Here is a 19,006-nt window from a genome sequence, read left to right on the forward strand (position 1 = left end):
TACAAAACACCATGTTCCTTTACTTTTTTTCAGTAAGGTTAGTTCACAGTGGCCTGGATGAGCTGTTAGGTTGTCTGCTTCCTGTTACAAAGCCCTGCTTACATTTGCCCCTAGCTTAGACTGATGCTTCCCTTTTCTTCTATTTTCTACCTTAGGCAGAATTTCTTTGGAAAATTTCATATGTTTCCAAGAACCATAAAGCGGTACACTTTATAGTTCATCCTATCCTATTCTTTATCTTTTTCCCCCACTCCTTCAGCGTAGGGTGTGATTACCTCTGCTTTTCCTCCTGGGTGGGACTCTGATGGAACTGTTTACTGGCATATCAAAGTTTGCTTTCATTTGGCACAAAATCAGTGCAGAAGCGAATGATTTTTTTTGTTGTTGTTGAATGCCACTGTCAGAAAATGTCAAATTGTGTTTATGGAGAATATGTGATTGCAGAATCCCAGCATTAGTGAGAACATACTGCACAGTAGTCACAGCAATTTCTTTTTGTAAAGAGGAGATGAGCACCCACTGCTGAGGTCATCTTTCACACATTTGGTGAGCAGGGCAAACAGAGGAGGTTAGAGAAGGTAGCCGTGTTGCAATTTGTGAACCATGTGATGCAAGGCCCTGTCATCTTCCCATGACCTTGTGATTCAGCATCTTCCTGAACGTGAAATCATTTTGTACTTCTGGAAGACCACAGTTGTCTATGTAACACTTGTTAGACCCAGTATCACAGGATCTAGGAAACCTGCAGGCACAAAAAGCGTGGCCTCCAGCATTCAAAAATGAACCTGCTAAATGTAAGTGTGGATTTTCTTCCCTTCTACCTTTTCTAATGATTTAAAATAAAGAACACAGTGACATTACATATTCTGCTACTGAAATTCTTCCTCTGAAATGTTTCAGTGGCATATCACAAGCCCTTCTGGAATGATCGCTGTTCCACTGGCTTCAGTCTGTCATGTTGGAGCAAGGCTGTGCTCTCTGCCAGTGTCTGTGAGGTGGCATCTATGTGTGGGCTATCCTGTAGCTCTTGCTGTTTGGTGTATGATTAAGTCAGTGCTCTGTTTATTCAAGTGAATGCCTGTTGCAATTTTGCAACTTTTAAGTATTATTCTTGCTTTAAAGATAGAACAACTGGATACATTGCATCATGTTGTGTCCCTTCATTCCTTCTTTGCTGTGTGCATGCATCCTGCTCACCTGCGTGTTCTGGTAGAAGCTGTCTAAATGCAGGTCCCAGCAGAGCCCAGGAGAGGTCTTGTGTGCCAGGAATGGAAAGTACTTCGTTTACAGTTGTTCCATGGTAAACCATTGCGTGGATGCTTTAAAAGATGAGATTTGAGGCAGAGCATGGCATGTTAGCACCAGCTGCTGTTCTTCTTCCAGGGATGCTGCATTTTAGTGTTGGAAATTGGAAAGAAGGCTAAATCCTAGCTGTGTCAGAGCTCCTAAGCTCTAGAGTACCAGGGGGCAAAATGCCATTTTGAGGATGCTGGTAGGAGCGAGCTTTGCTCTCATTGCTTAGTGTTGCATTAGGCTAACAATGTGGATGTGCCCAGAGCAACTTAATTTCCCACTGCCATTAATTGGCACAGTTGCACAGCTTTGCAAAGGGTACTGTCCTGATTTGAAACCGCTCCTTCAGTCAGTCCTCTGGTTATGGATCTGACTTTACTCTCTTACTCTACATTTTCCTGTTGAAGCTGCTCCTTGTCCTAGTTCACTGTGAGACTAGTGAAGTAAGTGGATCCTTACAAACAGATAAGGGTAGAGAAGGCTTAAAGTTTCCGTGGTTAGGTATGTGACTATTCATTGCCTTTTCAAATAATTTACTTGGGAAACATTTTACAAAGATCCCGATCTGGATTATGAGGGAGGGTGAGATGCTGCTTTGAACATAAGCGTGTCATAGCTGGCCAAAGCAGAGGTGGGGATGGGGGAAGCCAGTGGTGGTGAAGTGGTTTGTGCTGCAGGGATCTGTGCCCCCTTCTTGGGGGTGGTGGCAGCACTGGTCTCCTTTGGCTTGTGGTGGGAACTGTCTCTTCAGACCGCTTAGATGATGCAAGTTCCTCATGAGCAAGGCAAATAGACTGTTCTGGATTAAAAAAAAATGTATGTAAATGTTTTGTGTGTTTCATGCTGCTTAATTGATGTTTTTTCCTGCTAAGCATAAATCTATATGGGTCTTGCTAGCACTTTAGCAGCACTCACAAGCTAATGAGCTGCTAATTATCAGCCCTGCCCAGACTAATTAGTTCCATTAAGACTATATTAATCTAGGCAGAACGCTGAGCTAATGCAGCTTTGCTGCTTTTAGGACTTGGGCTTGTGTAGTCAAAACTGGGACAAAGATCTCTCTGGCTTTAGGTTGTGCTGTGTGTATAGGCTGTAGGTGTTGTGATTTCTTCTAGCAGCAGTAAGACCTGTTCTCCAGCTAGCAAATGACCAGTCTCCAGGTCCCAAGAATTTGCACATATTTGACTGTTTTCTCCAATTTAAACGTGTACTTTGCACTTCCTGCAGCATGGCAAAGCTGTGGGTGGAGCTTTGGGTCAGAGAGATGAGAGAGCAGCAGGCCTGGTAAGATAGCAGTTGGCTGTGAGACACCCCCTTGTTGCACCACAAGGAGTACGAACCCGTTTCCTCCCCCCCTCGGGCGGGTCAGTACAGCTCTCAGTGGTTCAAGCCTGAAAGCCTTCCTTCACCTTTCTGCTTTCCACAGTGAGTCAGCTGCTTGGAAGTAAAGATCTGCAGTTTTCTGACAGTTCTGGGTATAGTATGTTTTGTTTTGCTGGTAGGATGTGTCCTACCAGCAGGACTTTGGTTGTCATATCATTTCACATAGGTACCCAGAGGTATCCTAGAGAGAAAAGACCATGTGAAGTGCTCTGCAGCAGCCTATTAGCTTTGGTTAGTTTGACAAATACCACAGTCGCGCTTATGCAGACAGGTAGGAAAGTAGCTGCTGCAAAATTCGTGTCAGTCTCCTAAACATGGGAATGCAAACAATCCATGAGAAAAAACACTCCTAAAACTATTCAAGGCTGACTGGCTTGTTTTGCTGACCCTTATTTTTCATATTTTTTCTTACAGCCTCTTGGGAACATGTACCAAACATTCCCTAGGTGGCTGAGTTTGCAATGTTGACCAATGCTGCACCCATCAGTGCAGCTCTGTAAAGCTTATTTTGGTTAATAAATGCTGTCACTATGTTTCCTCTTTATCTGGTACCCCACCCTACTCTCTGCAGTCTCCAATTCAAGAAGTGGTAATCCACAAATTTCACACCTGATGAACAGCACAGGCCTCAAAGGGATTACTTTATTCACTGATGTTGTTGCAAAATGAAGGCAAGAGTCAAAAAAAAAAAAAAAAAAGGAACTAGGATGATGGGAAGAGTGATGTGATTAAACAGCTTTCTGTGGGAAAAAGCGCATATTAAGATGATATTTTGCTCTGCTTTACAGGCACTCTTCAGCTCTGTAAGTTTATTCCATGGAATATTTGCATTGCACTCAACTATAACCAGCTGAATTAGTGGATGTTAAGTCTCACATCTGAAGACACGAGTTGGTTTGGTTTCTTTCTACCACTAAAGATTGTGACTGGTGAATGTATTTGTCCCGCCACCTCTAAGTTAATGGAGTTAAAGGGCAGGTGTGAAGCAGCTCTTAGCCTGGATATTCATGCAGTATCTTCTTAGTGCATCACGATACATCGGTGCCACTGGCAGCACAGAATATGGAGGCTCTCGAAGTTGATGATATTAGCCCTGCCTTGGAAGTGACTGAAGACTTTTTCAATAGTTTTGATACTAAGCTTGATAAGATCGTACAGCCTTCAGAGGTATATGGTGTACAGGAAGTCCCTGAGCTGGTTGGGCATGAGGTATTTGATCAGATAACAGAGAGCAGGAACCTGAGGAATGTCACTTCCTTAGCCAAAACTAGCCTCATCTGGGATCGCTGCAAAAATGGACTTTTGGAAACCAAAGCCCAGGCAGCATTCCCTGCCAAAGAACAGCTTGCGGTGCGGAGGGGGAGAGCTGCAGACAACCTTGCTTGGGTAGGGGAAGGAGAGACCTCAGCTTTTAACATCTTCAATATCTGTCAGCGGAGGAGAGACAGGCCTCGCTCTGTGAATGACATCCTAGTGCAGAATGAGGAAGCCTCCACTTTCAAGCCAGGACACAACAGATCCCGCTCTGATATAAGCTGTGTGGACTGGGGAGCGCTGTTCACGGGCACCTCTCTGCAGCAGCCTCCTCCGCCTGCTCAGGACGATAACTGCGCTCTGCTCTCTTACCTGGCATTAACTAAAGGGGAGGACATCCAAGGAAACACAGGTGTGTACTGATGCTTTATTGTTTCTGTTGGTGTGAGGGCTTTCCTGTTTGTTTATATTTATCTTGAAAGAGGAGCTGTTTGTTTAAAAAGAAGAAAACCCAGCTGTGAGCTAGCTCCTCAGATGATGGAAATCAGCATGGCTCTGTTATCTGCAGTATAGCTTTTTCTGTTTTTGTGGCTAAGGGTCTGTTTTTAAAGCAATCTCGACTTCTGTTCCTTTCACAGTTTGAGAAACTACATTTGTTTTAATTTTTATTCCTACTTCATTTAGTTTGACTCAGGTAAAAAGCATTTATGTTTGTTGTGTATTTCTGATCATTTCCTTACTTGATTTTCCTAAACTAAAAATCTTTGAGTGGTGAAGCTATTTGAAGAATGGCAAATCCAAACAAAGGCAGTTAAAAAAAAAAAAAAAAAAAAAAAGGAAAAAAACGAAAAAGAACAACTGCTAAATAGAGGGTATACAAAGCTTTACTGCAAGGCCTGAAATCTCTGCTCTATTTCTTTAAGAAATGCTGACTATTCAGTTCATAAACAATACAATTAGCAAAAACTCAAACATGCCATTTGTGCTTGTCAATACTAATGCATCTCTGCCAGCTTTGTATGGGATACAGGAAGTCTTGTTATCAGATTGACGCAGGCATCTCCAGCGAGGCATGTGAAGCAATGTTTCAGCAAACGATACTTTTCCTTTTCCTTTCCCAAGCAGTCCACTAGAAGAAATTGTGTTCATGGCTTTGGAAAAGCTGAACTGGTGTCTCCCTCTCTGTGATTTATTTTGTAGATACCAGAAGTGAACTGTGCACTTAAGGGAAAGAAAAACAGTTCATGCCACAAAAATTTTATAATCTAAATAAAGGCATGGCTTAATAAAGGAATTTCAAAAAAACAAAGGGTTGGGGAAGCTTGTATGTGTGGTAGAATGACACCAGTTATGAATAACTAGGCTGTTCAGGGTTAAAACAAGCCTTGTAGAGTGGATTTTCCAAATAAGTCAGCAGTTATGGGGCTTGAAAAGCAGGTACGTAAATGGCAGTGTTTTAAAATATATGTATACACACGCACGCACAAATCTTACCCATAGGTTTCTGTATTATGTTGTGACATAATTGCTGTATCCCCAGGCAAGCTGCTTATGGTTTGCAAAAGCAACATACTTACCGTTCTTTTTCTTCAGGGATATATTTTGCCTCCTGTAGGCTAGGTGTTCAATGCTGCTGCTGTCCCTCCTGTGGAAGGCATCTGCTGGCCTGGAGTAGAGCTGTTGTGTTCTGTCAGCTGTAATATCCGGTCTGGGCATTTAAGGAGTTAAACTTAAGACATGACACATTTATGTGCCCACAGAAATTCTAGTAAAATCTAGTGTCATACAGGTCAATACATGTACCCTGATTGCATTTGAGGCTTAATCTTTTTGACCCAGTTTCCCCATGCTGCCTTAAAAAAAAAAAAAAAAAAGGTGAGAGGAGGAGAAAGGGGTGGTTAATTATACTATTTATAGTAAGAAATATCTAGAGCAAAGAACTCCAGAGCTTCTGGTATAAGCCATTCAAACTTGTTCATGTACTTGTCCAGTGAGTGTCGTTTCAAGCTGTCACTGGTTCCCCAGACTCCAAGAAGCAAGCCAGTAATGCAGCTGGCCCAGAGCAACAGTGTCCAAGGCTGCGCAGGTTCATCACTCCATGGCTCAAGGACAGGAAGCTACAAGAGTGCATGGGGATACACCTCAGTGCAGTACACCTCTGTCTGGGGTGACACACATTATACCCACCCATATACACACATGCAATGATGCAGCTGTTCATAAAGGGAAGCAAAATGAAAAATTGAAATGATTTTGCGACACACAGCCCCCTGTGCCCCTCCCCAGGCAAAAAAAAGGAAACCTGTTAGGAAGTGCTATCCCAGGTTGCGATTGCTTCTAAAGTCACAGACTGCGTGCTGAGGTCTCTCCCCGTCCTGTGTAAGAGCCTGGGCTCTTGGCAGCAGAGACGCAGTGTGGTCAGGTTGTTCTGGGGTCTCGGAGGTGAGCTGTGCAAGGGAAGGAGACAGATTAGTAATAATTGTTGAAGAATTCTAGGAAACTCCTATAGCCTAGCTGCTGTCAGTAGCTTTGAGGAGCTCTGCCCACACTTACTCTACTGCTTTTTACAGAAGTGGTCAAGGCATTTGTCAATGTTCGCTTTGTGCCTCCCAAAAGCCTTTCTGCATGGGATGTTTGAAGGCGATGGTACCGTCTTTGAGGAAGGAGGACTTCTTCTGTGCTCTGAAAATGGATTCTCTTAACCTGTTTGCTTGACCTGTTCTGTTCAGCTACTGTGCAGGTTTTAAAAGGTGTCTGTGGTATTTCTTCCCTCTGAGTTAACAAGAGAGCCTGCCTTAGAGTTTGCTGCTACTGTGAGCTGAGCTGAAAAGAGAAAAGTAAAACCAAGAAAGTGAGTGTTGCAGATATGTGTATTTGGGACTGATCATTATTTTCCACTGGAGACCTTATATACATGTTAAGTCTGGCTCAAAAATGTATATTAAGCTTGGCCATCAGCTGCTGCAGTGGTTAAAGGGGTCATAGTGGCCTCGCCCTGTTGAGGGATTACTTCCCAAGGTTTTAACAAAGATTAAACAAATGTCTGTGAGATACTGAGAACAACTTCAGCCCCTCCTTCTAGTCTTCACTATGGTAAAGAACTTCCCTCCATAGCCTGCAGAGGTCCCTTAGTACTCTGAGGCTAGGCAGGTTGTTGCATGGACTAGCTTTTCGGAATTATCTTTTTCTTTCATGATATATTTATTGCTATGAGTTTATCTGTTCCTGATGCTCACTTTTTCATAATACAAGTAATGTGAAACTGGATCCTTTCTATGCACTGTGAAAGAAGAAGATTTGAAAAGAAGCTTTGCCTTTTGGGGCAGTATCTCCTTGATCCTGCTGGTAAAACAACTAGTGTACTAGAAAAGTGCTGTTTGTGCTAGAGAGCAGTGTCAAGCCCTAAGTGGAACTAGGGAAGAAGGAAGTTGTAAGCAAATTCATGGAAGGCTTTTGTATTTCTGGGCATATGGCCTGGCAAATAAAGGGAGAACACTGTTTCTGCTGTAGCCAGTGAAAGCCTGTTTAGATCATTAAAGCACAAAATGTGAGCAGTTATATTTGATAGTCATGGGGATGTTTTCATTTAAACACAGCCACTCCCTGAGAGTATGGGTGCTATTGTACTTTTCCTGGGTAACTCTTTCTTTGCCTGCCATGCTTGTGAGCCCCTGGGGAGTGCAGAGCTTTCCTTGTGCTGGGCACCTGCATGCTAAATAAATAAATAAATAAATAAAATACTCCTACTGCAGAGAGTTAATGGCTTCGTGTCCCTCTCCAGCAAAGTTATGCACATACCAACCAGTCCCATTGGTTTTGGTGGTGTACTCTGTCAGGAAGCTGGGCATGTAGGGTAATTTGCAGCACTGTGGCATGGCAAAATAGGCATGTCAAGGAAAGGTGGCTTCCCTAAAGCTGTACAGCAGGGCCAGATCCATTTCCCCCCCTTCTCTTCAGATCTTTTTACCTGGCCAGGGGCTTAGCCATTTTTGGGGGCACTTTAAAGTATGATCTTGTCTTCCAGGACTATGCAGGGGATGCTTCCAGAGAGGTTTGGGCCCCTCTTCGTATACCTCTTGGGTATATGACGTACTTTTCTAGTGTATTGTTGTGATGGCGAGACGTAGCTAAACCTGTACCCATGAGCAGTATGCCACTGATTCATAGATTGAGGAGTGGGGATTCTTGAGGTTTGAGGAATCATTTTACTATGCTACTTCCTCCTATCCCAGGGATCAACAGACTTCAGGGATCTCATTTATCTACTGCAGCAAATATTAGCCCTACATGGCATAAAGAAGCCTAGATTCCACCTTACCCAGGTGCAGTGACAAGTGTTGTGCTCAGCAGCAAAGAGAAGGGTGAGTCTGAGGGGATCCTAACTAAGTATATGGGTTGATGAGGGAAGTACAAAGGGTTTTCTTCTTTGACTGAATTTATTGCTTGTAAAAGGAGCATGTGTGAGAGCTGTGGTGTTATGATCTTTCACAGGAGCAGATATAGCACATGTTGCTAGGCCTGCAGATTTCCACAAACTCTTCCGGCATAACCTGTTATCTGGAGTGACCAAGGGAGGGATAGTACATTTATAGTTTTGCAAAAGCATCCCTATAGAACTATCTTTTCTGTCTGTTGTTCTGTTGTGTGTGTAAGCCAGACAGTCAGGGCAGACTGATTTGCTATTAATTGCCATTTGGTTGTCAGAACATTTCAGCTGTGTGAAACTGCACAGAAGATAAGGGTACTGGTCATCCAAGAGACATATGTGCGGAAACAGTGCCTCTGCACCTCCCTGTCTTGAGGGCAGAAAGCCTTGTACTGCTTAGTAATAATCCTAGAGACGTCAAGCCATTTAGAGAGCCAATGTTCCCGTGGCCAATTTATTTTTGGCATTAAACGATAATCAGGAAAGAGGCGGCTACGCCAGGAAACATAGGGGCTTCTTAAGATTTGAGGGGGTAAAATTGTAATTTAAGATCCCATTTGAGTTGCATGTCCTCCACTGAGCTCTGGTCCTTGCATGCCAGGTGCTGTGTGTGCATCTAGCAAGAGATGGTCCCTTCTCCAAGGATATTATAGCTTAAATAAGTCATGCAGTAGAGAACGGGTGGATGAGCAGAGACAGAGAGGTGAGGTGCCTTGCTTAGGGTCTGACAGGAGCAGAGTTAGGAGTACAGACTGGATTGCCTGACTTCAGTTCATCTGCTGGATGGATCTGCCCATCTTAGTCCCTCTGTGAACTCCGGCAGTGCTGCACCTTGTCCCTGCAGCTCGCTCCTGCATGTTCCTTTGGCTGGGGCTCCCTTGGAGCTGGAAGGGTCCCAGGGACTGGCAGAGAGCAGGAGCAGTGGAGGGTGCGGGGGCTTGATGGCTGAGTTGGCATAGGGTGATGTGACCTGATCTGCTCCCTGGCACGGGAGGCTGTGGGAGGGTGCAGAGCAGTGGAAATGGGAGTGCAGTGGGAGGTGATGGGAGGGGCTCGTTTAGAGTAGAAAATAAATTCACAGTGTGGAGGGATTACAGTAAGCAGCACTGATGAGTTTGGTTGTGAGGCCATACTGGTCAGGAGGGCTGTTCTTAATGGAGAATTTGCTCTGGAGTTATGGCACTCAATAAACCTAATGATCAGAGTGTTCATCTCCTGGGGCAGTGCTGATTGCTTCCAGTGATGATGTGATGACTTTCATAACTGAATTTTCAGGTTAGTTCCTATTACACTGTGTAAGACTTTTCCCTTAGTGATGTCAGCTAACTCTCGTAATGTGAACTGACCCTGTTTTCTTAGCTTTGTCAGTCACTTTATTCCCTTCCTTCCTTTTCTTTGAAGTTGAATGAGTTTATACAAAAATCAGCAAATGCATCTTCATTTGATATTCCCACTTCTTTTGCAAGTGCTGCTGTTTTATGCATCTCTTAGCTGGTGATACGTAACCATCTTTTTCAGCATGCTATACCTTCCTGGTGTGCCAGAGATGAGGATCTGAGTCCTGCTCTGTGTTGGTCTTGTACCTTTCTATCATTTTGAGAGAGTCAAGCCTGCTTCTCCACTGTCCCCTTGCATAGGCGTTGCGCTAGGAGGCACAGGGTGCTGGTCTGCTCCACAAGTGGGTGACTTGCTGCGGAGAAGCAAAAAGGACTGGATGAAGTGGTGGGCAACAGGGAGTCCATCCTGTGGGCTTCCAGTGGGGTTGCTCCTGGTTCAGAGGAATGTACAAAGCCACACTTGAAAGAAAGAAGAATAATTTGTTCAAGTTCTTCATCCATCCTGTTTGGGAGGTTCATTCAGTTAGGTGCTTGGTTTTGGTGTTGCTTTGTGCTGTCTCCCAAAACTCTGCTGAGAGGATTTCTGGAAACAGGTATACTCTAAAGGTCTGGCTCAAGAGTTCTAACTTTTGGATATTAACTAACGTGCAAGGACAGCCAACTGAATTATAACTGCTTTTAAAAGCACATTCAAGTCCAGCTTGCTTTTTTTACATTTTTGTTCTTCCCACTTGTGAAAGGGACACATGAGAGCATAAATCCAGTGCTTCTAGGAGAGAAGTGCAGTTATTTTATAGATATTTGCATTTACCATGACTAACTAATATAATGGAGTGAGGAAAAATAAAATATATATATACATATATATATATATATATATATATAAAAGGAAAGCAAAGCCAATGTCACCAGCAATGGACAAATCTAAAATTAAGAGGTTGCCATGTTTAACATTTCAGATCAGGTTTTGCCTTTCCTGAACTTAAGAACATGAAAAAAGAGTGAACACCCTTGAGCTGGAGGGAGTTTTTTTTTTTTTTTTTTTTTTTTTTTTTTTTTTAAGTTGATATGAATTAATGCAAACTGCTCCCTAGTTAAAGGTTTTGTTACTGTAATGGTCTCTTGAAAAGAGGTGGCATAGGGAGAGTAAGGCAGGCTTGGCTACAAGAGAGCCAGCTGCAGGGAATTTGTTGCTAAATAACAATTCCACTGCTTCAGGACCAAGTGAAATCTGATATAGCTGCCTGAAAAAGATACATCTGCAGAGCCAGATGGGAAAACAGGTGGGAAGGAAAGACTATTTTTAAGTAGAAGGGAAATGGGTACTGTGGATGTCAGTTATACCAGCTGAGGATCAATTTGTCCCTGATCCAGCAAAACCCACCAAGCAGGTGACTTGTTCTGCTGAGTTGAAGGGGAGGGGGCTCATATAGCTAAACTGCGGGTGTACGTTTAGACTGTTTGCTTGTACAAGGCTTGATGGCCTATTCTTTGGGAGGACTGACCAGAGATGAGTAGTCCAGTAACTTTTACCTTGCCTTTTTGGCTGTTGTCTGTTGACATTAGCAGTGTGAGATGAGGCTGTATGATGTGGTTCTCAGATTGAGGGCTTCCTGTGTGCTTTGAGAACAGCAGTGAGTAAAAGCACTCAGCTCCTGGGAAAGCGGGCAGAAGACTGACTGTTTTGCATGGGAAGTAGACAAAAGCACAAGTGAACCGAGTCGACCAAGTTCATTTACAGAGTCTGTGGCAAAGCTGGGAGTGAGACATAGGAGGCATCATTCCCAGGAGGCTCTTTTATCTCTGGCCAAGACTGCTATGCCAAAACTATGCTAAAATTGGACAGTTGTTGGAGAAATTGTGTTTTGGTGTTCCAGGTGACTTCCTGAGGAGAGGAGGTTTCTGCAGTTGTACTTTCTGAGCATGTGTCTGGCAGTGCCATCTGAAAAACTGCTGAGCCTGTGGAACAGATCCAGCCTGACTAGAGAGAGCATTATAGGTGCTGTAGGTGTCTGTTAAGTTATTTGGAGACAGGTTTCTGGAGATAGGGGAAAAGAGCTGTTGACAAAAGTCCTGTGATATGCACTAACGTCTTACTCAGTACCAGAACATCCAGAAAGGAGGGCTGCCTCAAGACGCAAATAGCTCCAAAACTGGACATCTCTGGTTCTGCGCTTTTCCAAGTTACTTGTTCTTACCAGAAATGCTTCAATGGTACCAATCAAATTTTCCTGCCTTACCAGCAGGGACAGTCAGCTGTCCAACAAAATAAATCTTCTGGACATGCTGAAAAAGCATTTAACTTCCCTGACTGGCCCAGAGTGTGGAGAGTGGTAGGTGTGTGCAGTGCAGGGCGCCCAAAAGGGGTGAGGCGGGAGCTCCTGAAGAAGAGGGCAGAAGCAGAGGGAGGACATCGCCCTGTCCTCAGCTCCTGCATCTCCCTTTTGTTTCCCTCTGCCTCCTTCCCCCTCCTCCCTTGAAATTATAACTCCAAATGGCTCAGACATGGGCCATTTATTGTGATTATTTCCCTTTTTTACTCTTCTTCAATTTACTCTCCCCATCTCTGCAGGGAGGAAAAGAGATGCTGTTTCTCTTTGGAAGGTGGACAGAAGGAAGGTAGCATTTACTGTCTGAGTGCAAAGGTATTATCTGGCACACTGCACATCAAGGAGATAAAGAAGCAGAGGGTGTTGTAAGGGGTGTATGCGCTTGGTGTATGGATGCGTATGGATTCAACCCATCTCTGGCAGCATCTACTGCCCTGACCTAAACAATATGAGACATCTGAATTTTAATCCAGTTGGCTGCTGATTTTGTCCTAGATAGGGTGCGAATGTGTGGAGCCAATTCGCAAGAGCTTGAGGGAAGGAGTGGGGTGAAGGAGGGAGAGGGAGTGCCTCTATGAAAAGCAGAGAGAGATAGCTTTTCTCTAACTCAACAAAAGGCAAGCAAACCTGTGTGCAGATGAAGGAGGGGTGGCTGGGGGAAGGTTACGAGTTTGTCTTATTATGGAGAAACTTGAACTGTCATCTCTACTTGATGGAAGCGAGAGAGATTGCAGTTGGAGCTGCAGAAGCACTACCTCTCTGATTGGATTAATAGAAAAGGAAGATGACTCTAGAATGGCTGTCCATTATCTGCACTACAAAGGGATTAGTGTGGGTTTCAGAGAAATTAATGGCTTTTGAGTTAGCACAGAAATACTAATGAATGTTAGGGCCAGAGATGTATGGTGAACAAAATTGGTTCTCTTTTTGTGTGTGTGCGCACGCACGTGCCTCTGTGTGTCTGTGTGTATCTATCCATTTGAGGTATGAAAGCGTGCTTTTTCTCTGACATTTTAAGTTTTAGAGTGAGCTTTCAGTTTTCACATTTAGCCAAAATACTCTTGAGTAGCTTATTTGTCTGCAAGGTATAGTTATATTGACTTCTTTTGAACCTTTTCAGACCTAGTGCTAAAGTAGTGATTTTTTTTTAATTATTATTATGCTTTCTAGCATCTGTGCAGGAAATCTTTGTAAGTAAAGTGCAGAGTATTTTGAACATGATATTAAATACAATCTCCCTTCTAGATATGTGTGAGCTAAATGGGGAAGCTGAGGATAGTCTGGCTAAGCAAAACCTAAGGGTGTCCTTTTTGTGAGTGTGGATGGGAAGCAGCATCCTGCTAATGCCAAGGTCACGGGTTCAATCCCCGTATGGGCTTCGCTGAGGGTTGGACTAGATGATCTCCAGAGGTCCCTTCCAACCTTACCATTCTATGATTCTATGATTCTCCCATTTTTATTTGCCTGCCTTGTGTTTGCATGGTCACATTAAGTATATCAAACCAATTAATTCTTATGTATGTTAATTTTGACTGGAACTTGACTACTTAGTTCTCGTGAATCCTTAAAGTTGATCTTCACTGAAGAGCTAGCCAATTGCTGTCCTTAGCTGTCCTGCTGCCCATATACAAATCTCAGCTGTCTACAATGGTGCTTTCTTCTTAGGACAGGAACATCTCCTTAGGCTGTATGTTGCAGCCCATACTCTGCTTTCTCACAAGTTGGTGTCAGAAGCCCTTCGGACTAAAGACTGTCACTAAGTCCCTCAAATACTCACAGTCTGGTACCCTTCCCTGATTGTCCCTGTGCCCCTGGAAGGATCGACAGACTTGCCAATAAGCCCATGGTGGGGATAGGTTCAGCCACCTATCCTAGCGGTACTCCCTGGGAAGCACGGTGTATGTAACTTCTATATAGGCTCATCTTTGGCTGTTCGTTCCCCAGCATCATCAAACCCAGATGTTTCTGTTCTCTTCACCCTTCATGAAAAGCATCTGAGGGGTGCTCAGAAGTGATCGTGTCTAAAATTTGTTGGCATATGTGCTGTTAACTTGTAAGTGGTAACTGGTTTAACTGTGATTCTGAAAATCTTTTCTACCTCCAGCTGTCTACCCCATCCCTCCTTCAAAAGCTGTCAGCCTGAGGGCAGAAACCACTAGTGAAGCAGCTCCAGAATTGCTGCAGTGTGTTAAGGTCAATTGATGGTGATTTTAGTTTGGCCTAATTGTGCCAGGTAACGGATGAAGAGCTGTTCCCAAGTAGTTACCTTGTTCCTGCTTTGGGAACAGAAACCTCCAAGGGCGATGGGCAACTGGAAGTAGAAACCTTCTTATCTTTCTTTGTTAATTCTGACACTGTTTGTAGTGTCAAAACCTTATCACAGTTTCCCTTACAGGGAGGGTGAAGTAGAAGTCAAATGGGAGCAATAATTTGTTTCTCAGTGCTGGATTACTTTGGGATGCCAAGTATTAAATTTGCCGTCGGAATATAACAATGAATTCCACTGAAGTTATATATTGCATAAATCCACATGCCTAGCCCCAGGTGAAAATATAATATTTACAAGTGTTAACAGTGGCTGAAGAGGGGCAAATTGAATTGGAACAAGTTTTGCACTGCAACCTTTTTTAAAATTCAGAAAATCTTTTGATAACTCAGTTTAAATTCTTACTGTTTTGATGCCCAGAGCAACTTGTGTATGGGCTGATTTTCTCAAAACAAAGAAAAATTCCCTTAAATTTGCTTTGGGCCATTTTTTTTGTAGGGCCTGAAGTACTGAGGTATTTAGACATGTGCATCTGGGCAGCAGCAGCTTTTTTTTTTTTTTGTCATCTCTGCTCATCCGAAGCCTGAATCTTATAGATCAGCAAAACTCCTTTCTAGTAATTGGAGCTAGGCAAAATGTTCTGGTCTTGGGTCATGCTGAAATGCAATGAGAAACTACTGTCATTGGACACAATTCTCCATTCCCTGTATCTTGCTTGGGTAAATCTATTACATGAGTGTGAAAGGAGTGTAAAATGCTGTCAAAGATGTTGATAGAGACTGTGAGAGAAACAGCCAGACAACAATGTAGAGATAACTGGTCACTTTTCTGTAGGATTTAGCTTTTTTGGGGTTGTCACTCTTGTTTTACTTGATAATACTGTACCCTTCTGAACTAGGATCTGGAAGACCTGCAACTGTTCTGTTGCTTTGTCACTATCCTCCTGGATAATCTCGGGACAATCATTTTGTTTCTCTGTCCCTCTGTTTCCCCATCACCTTTTTGTATAGTGTTTTTACATTTGTGGATAAAAAAGTGCTATACTTTTCTCAACTCAAATGTATAGTCAGTGCATGCATTTGATGAATATAGCCTACTGGCTGAGGGCTATTTCAGTGATTCTCGTCTGGAAACATAGAGCATGTTGATAGAAGGGATGTATAAACCAAAATGACATAAGTGTGAAACTGAAGTAAAAAGAATTAACAGTTAAATTTCATTTTCTGTCTTCCAGAACACAAGCCAACATTCCCAAATATTCTGAAGAAGGGATACTTAGAAATTAGACGGGACAATGACAGCTACTGGCAAACCTCTTACGCTGAGCTCTCCCCATACGAACTCTACCTGTATTGCCTGGACAGCAGTGGCAATCAGACTCTTCCCACAGTGTATCCACTCATGCATTTTCAAAGGGTCACTGTTACTGGTAGTATTGAAACCAAGGTGGTGGACACTATTCTGTCAGACAACTCACAGCTACAGCTGAAGGCAGAGTCTTCATGGGAGGCTTTGGACTGGGGGCAGAAACTCTGGGAAGTGGTGCGTGCCTCTGTGCCAACTTTCATGAGACAGCAAGAGAAGCTGGAGAATGTGCCAAAGCCTGATGATAACAGTGACCTTCCTCAAACCAATGGATTGCTAGAGAAGCCCATGGAGCTTTTTCTGTCCATGAATTTGACTGAAAACACTAAAGAGTACCAAAATATTCTCAAATCAGGGACTCTTTATAGGTTGACTGTCCAGAATAACTGGAAGGCATTTACTTTTGTCTTGAACAGATCCTATCTCATGGCATTCCAACCGGGTAGGCTTGATGAAGACCCTCTACTGAGCTACAACATTGATGTGTGCTTGTCCGTCCAGACAGATACTCAGGATGGCTGTGACTCTTGCTTTCAGGTCATTTTTCCTCAAGATGTCCTCCGCCTGCGTGCAGAGACCCGTCAGAGAGCCCGGGAGTGGATGGAGGCACTACGAACAGCAGCCAGTGCTGCTAGAAGTCTAGGTCAGGACCTGCAAGTCACACTTAGGAACAAACCTGGAGATCGGCCTTTTGGAAAAGATCTTAGAAAGAGCAAGCGCCAGTCTGTGACCACTAGCTTCCTGAGCATCCTGACCACGTTGTCACTAGAGAGAGGACTCACAGTTCAGAGTTTCAAGTGTGCAGGTAAGCAACTGAACTGCAGAATCTGCACCTAGTCCCCTTGTCCAGGAAAAGGGGGGGGAAAATCCCTTGGAAGAACTCACATGCGTTTTGGCAGTGCAAAGGTGTTCCCTTCCTTTATCTCCAGCCATGGGCACTTTGGTGTGTTAGCCTTTTCTTGCTCTCTGTAAAATAGGGAGAAAAACCTATGAGATGTGCAGGAATTCAGCAGTGTTTGAGTAGCTGTGAAACACTTGGTCCTGCACATGTAGCATACAACATTGAATGGTCCAGGGCTTTACAGGGTAGCAGATCTCTTCTCTGCTTCAGGCCACTGAAAGGATGGTCCAGAATCAAAGGGGTTTAAATTCTAACTATTACAGTTTTCTAACTTCAAGCATGTTTGTTTCCTTTTATTACTGTCTCCTGTGCAAGATCTTTTTGGAGCTCAAGTTCAGATCTGAGTCTTTTGGGGAGAAGTCCTCAAAGCTTCCCTGAAATACTGTTGTTTGGCTATACGTGTTCTGACACCGAGATTCAGGCATGAGCTTAACTGCTTATCTGAGGCAGAGATGAAAACATGACCTTAAGCATCTACATCTAATTGTTCTTAACCAAAATCTTAGTTCATTTGAATGCTAACCCTAATCCAAGGCAAAAGCATGGTTTTATCCTGTTGGAGAGTGAAGTAGAAATAGAGGGGACCCATGTAAATACAGTTCATTGTCCTTTTACTTTGGCAAAGGTACTTTGTGCCCAAATTGTGCTCTATGTCTGGCTTCAGTTACATGCACTTAGAAATTGTCAGATGCATTAGAAACAGCTTTTTAGAAGGATTTTCCCATTTTGTTACAGAAGCTACTAGGGTCCTGCCTCCTCTCCGCTCTGCCGTGGGGTGGGGGAGCTGTCTGATGTGGCAATCCCTTGTTGCTCTGGATGCACACGTGGCTCTGGGGAGGTATGGTGTGAGGCTGTGGGGGCCCAGAGCCTGCAGGCTGGCCTGAGTCCCTACTGGGGGAGTCCTGATCCCCCAGAACCAGTAGGCTGCCTGTGAAGCGGGCTGTGGGTGCAGCTGGGTTCATCCCTGCAGATGGTCTTACTGCTCAGCTCTGCAGGGTGCACAGGCCCCACCTAGTCACCTGTGGTTTTTATAGGAATAACAATGTGCCAAGCCCCTGCTGAAAGCTAAGGTGCCTGGGTACTATAATAACTGATCAGCTGAACACCACTGGGTACCTAAGCACTTTAAAAATATCTGCTGCCTATAAAACAGGGACACAGTGGTGTCCTACCATCAGTGGTAGCTGTGAGAATGAAAGCAGCAGGGAAACTCTGCGAATGGGTTGGATAAAAGTCCTCAGGATGGATCCAGCCTGGTGTGTTACCCAGCAGATTGGCTTTGTGAAACTCCAAAGACAGCAGAATTAACAACCTCAATTTATGGTAATGTCCCAGATTCCATTCAAACTTTATTTGTTCTCCTTATTTCTTTTCATTCAAAGTTCAGTGGAGAAAGATTTTGGCATTTTTTCCATCTTCTGTCTGAGGTGCAGGAGAGTTTCAAGTGAGCATTGGCATCAATCTCCTCAAAAGTGGGATCAGACCCCAGAACAGCAACACAAAAAACCCCCTCCTTTCTAATGTGAAAGGGGTTTTAGTCCTGCATTATGTAGTGTGGATGCAGAATTTTACGTGGAAAAGGGTGGATTTCCTCTCCCAAACTTGGGATGTGTCATCTTCACTCAATCATGTATACACAACAGAAATAAAGCACTCTGCCAGAGTTGCGTAAAGTTTTTTTGTGATACACTTCTATATGAGGCATACCCAGTGCTCCTGTAAGCTCCTTGTGGTGTGCGATACTGAAAAAAAGCTCTCATGACGAGAAACACAACTTATGGAGAGCCTGTGAGAAGCAGGATGATGGGACTCGCTACCTGAGGACAGGGACACACAGCCCTTCCTTCAGGTGGTTTGCAGTGTGTCCTGGGACCCTCCTAGGAGATCTTTAAGCTTGAACTAGAACTTCTAGCTGTTACCACAGTACAAGTGAATGAATAATCATAATTATAACTGGGAGAAACAAGGAAATCTTGTCCGGTTCAGAAAAGCCTGTGCTGAGACCCTGGAGGCACACCAGCAAGCTGAGGCTCTCCCCTTGCGCCTTGCTCCCTGCAGGCAGTTTGTGCTGTTCCCCTGCATGGGCTGCTGTTTAACCTGAGGGGCCTGCTGTTGGTAATTACATCTTGCAGGCATTGAGAACCGTTTTCCCCAGGGCTGCTGGGAGGAGTAAGCTTGGAAAAGGACGAGGAGGGGGGAGGAAGAAAAGTTTTGCTGTGAATTCTTCAGCCATTTAGTGCAAATTCCTGTAATTACCGTCTTTGTGTCCTGTCCCAATGGCACATAATACAGCAGAAGCTTTTCCTAATTGAGACCTTACAGGAGGTACAAATCCTTCCTTTGTTCGGCCTGACAAATTAGTGCCAGAAAGTGGCAAGGTCCGAGTGGGAATCAAAGGCGAGCAACACAAAGATGGAACTTAAGGCTACAGTAATAACCCTCTGTAGTCCT

The 19,006-nt window shown here is 43.9% G+C and overlaps 1 protein-coding gene across 2 annotated transcripts in view; it reads left to right on the forward strand.

Annotated features, from left to right (window-relative positions):
• The first annotated feature begins 3,652 nt into the window (after nucleotides 1-3,652).
• Nucleotides 3,653-19,006, forward strand: part of PLEKHM3 (pleckstrin homology domain containing M3) — an 85,628-nt gene continuing 70,274 nt past the window's right edge. For both annotated transcript variants that reach the window (XM_062579148.1, XM_062579147.1), the window contains exons 1-2: nucleotides 3,653-4,342; nucleotides 15,524-16,459. In XM_062579148.1, the coding sequence (XP_062435132.1) occupies nucleotides 3,739-4,342; nucleotides 15,524-16,459 (1,540 nt within the window). In that variant the 5' untranslated portion in view covers nucleotides 3,653-3,738. The remainder of the gene's footprint in view (nucleotides 4,343-15,523; nucleotides 16,460-19,006) is intronic.

The sequence above is a fragment of the Rhea pennata genome, chromosome 6 (genome assembly GCF_028389875.1).
Source record: "Rhea pennata isolate bPtePen1 chromosome 6, bPtePen1.pri, whole genome shotgun sequence".
Taxonomy (NCBI): domain Eukaryota; kingdom Metazoa; phylum Chordata; class Aves; order Rheiformes; family Rheidae; genus Rhea; species Rhea pennata.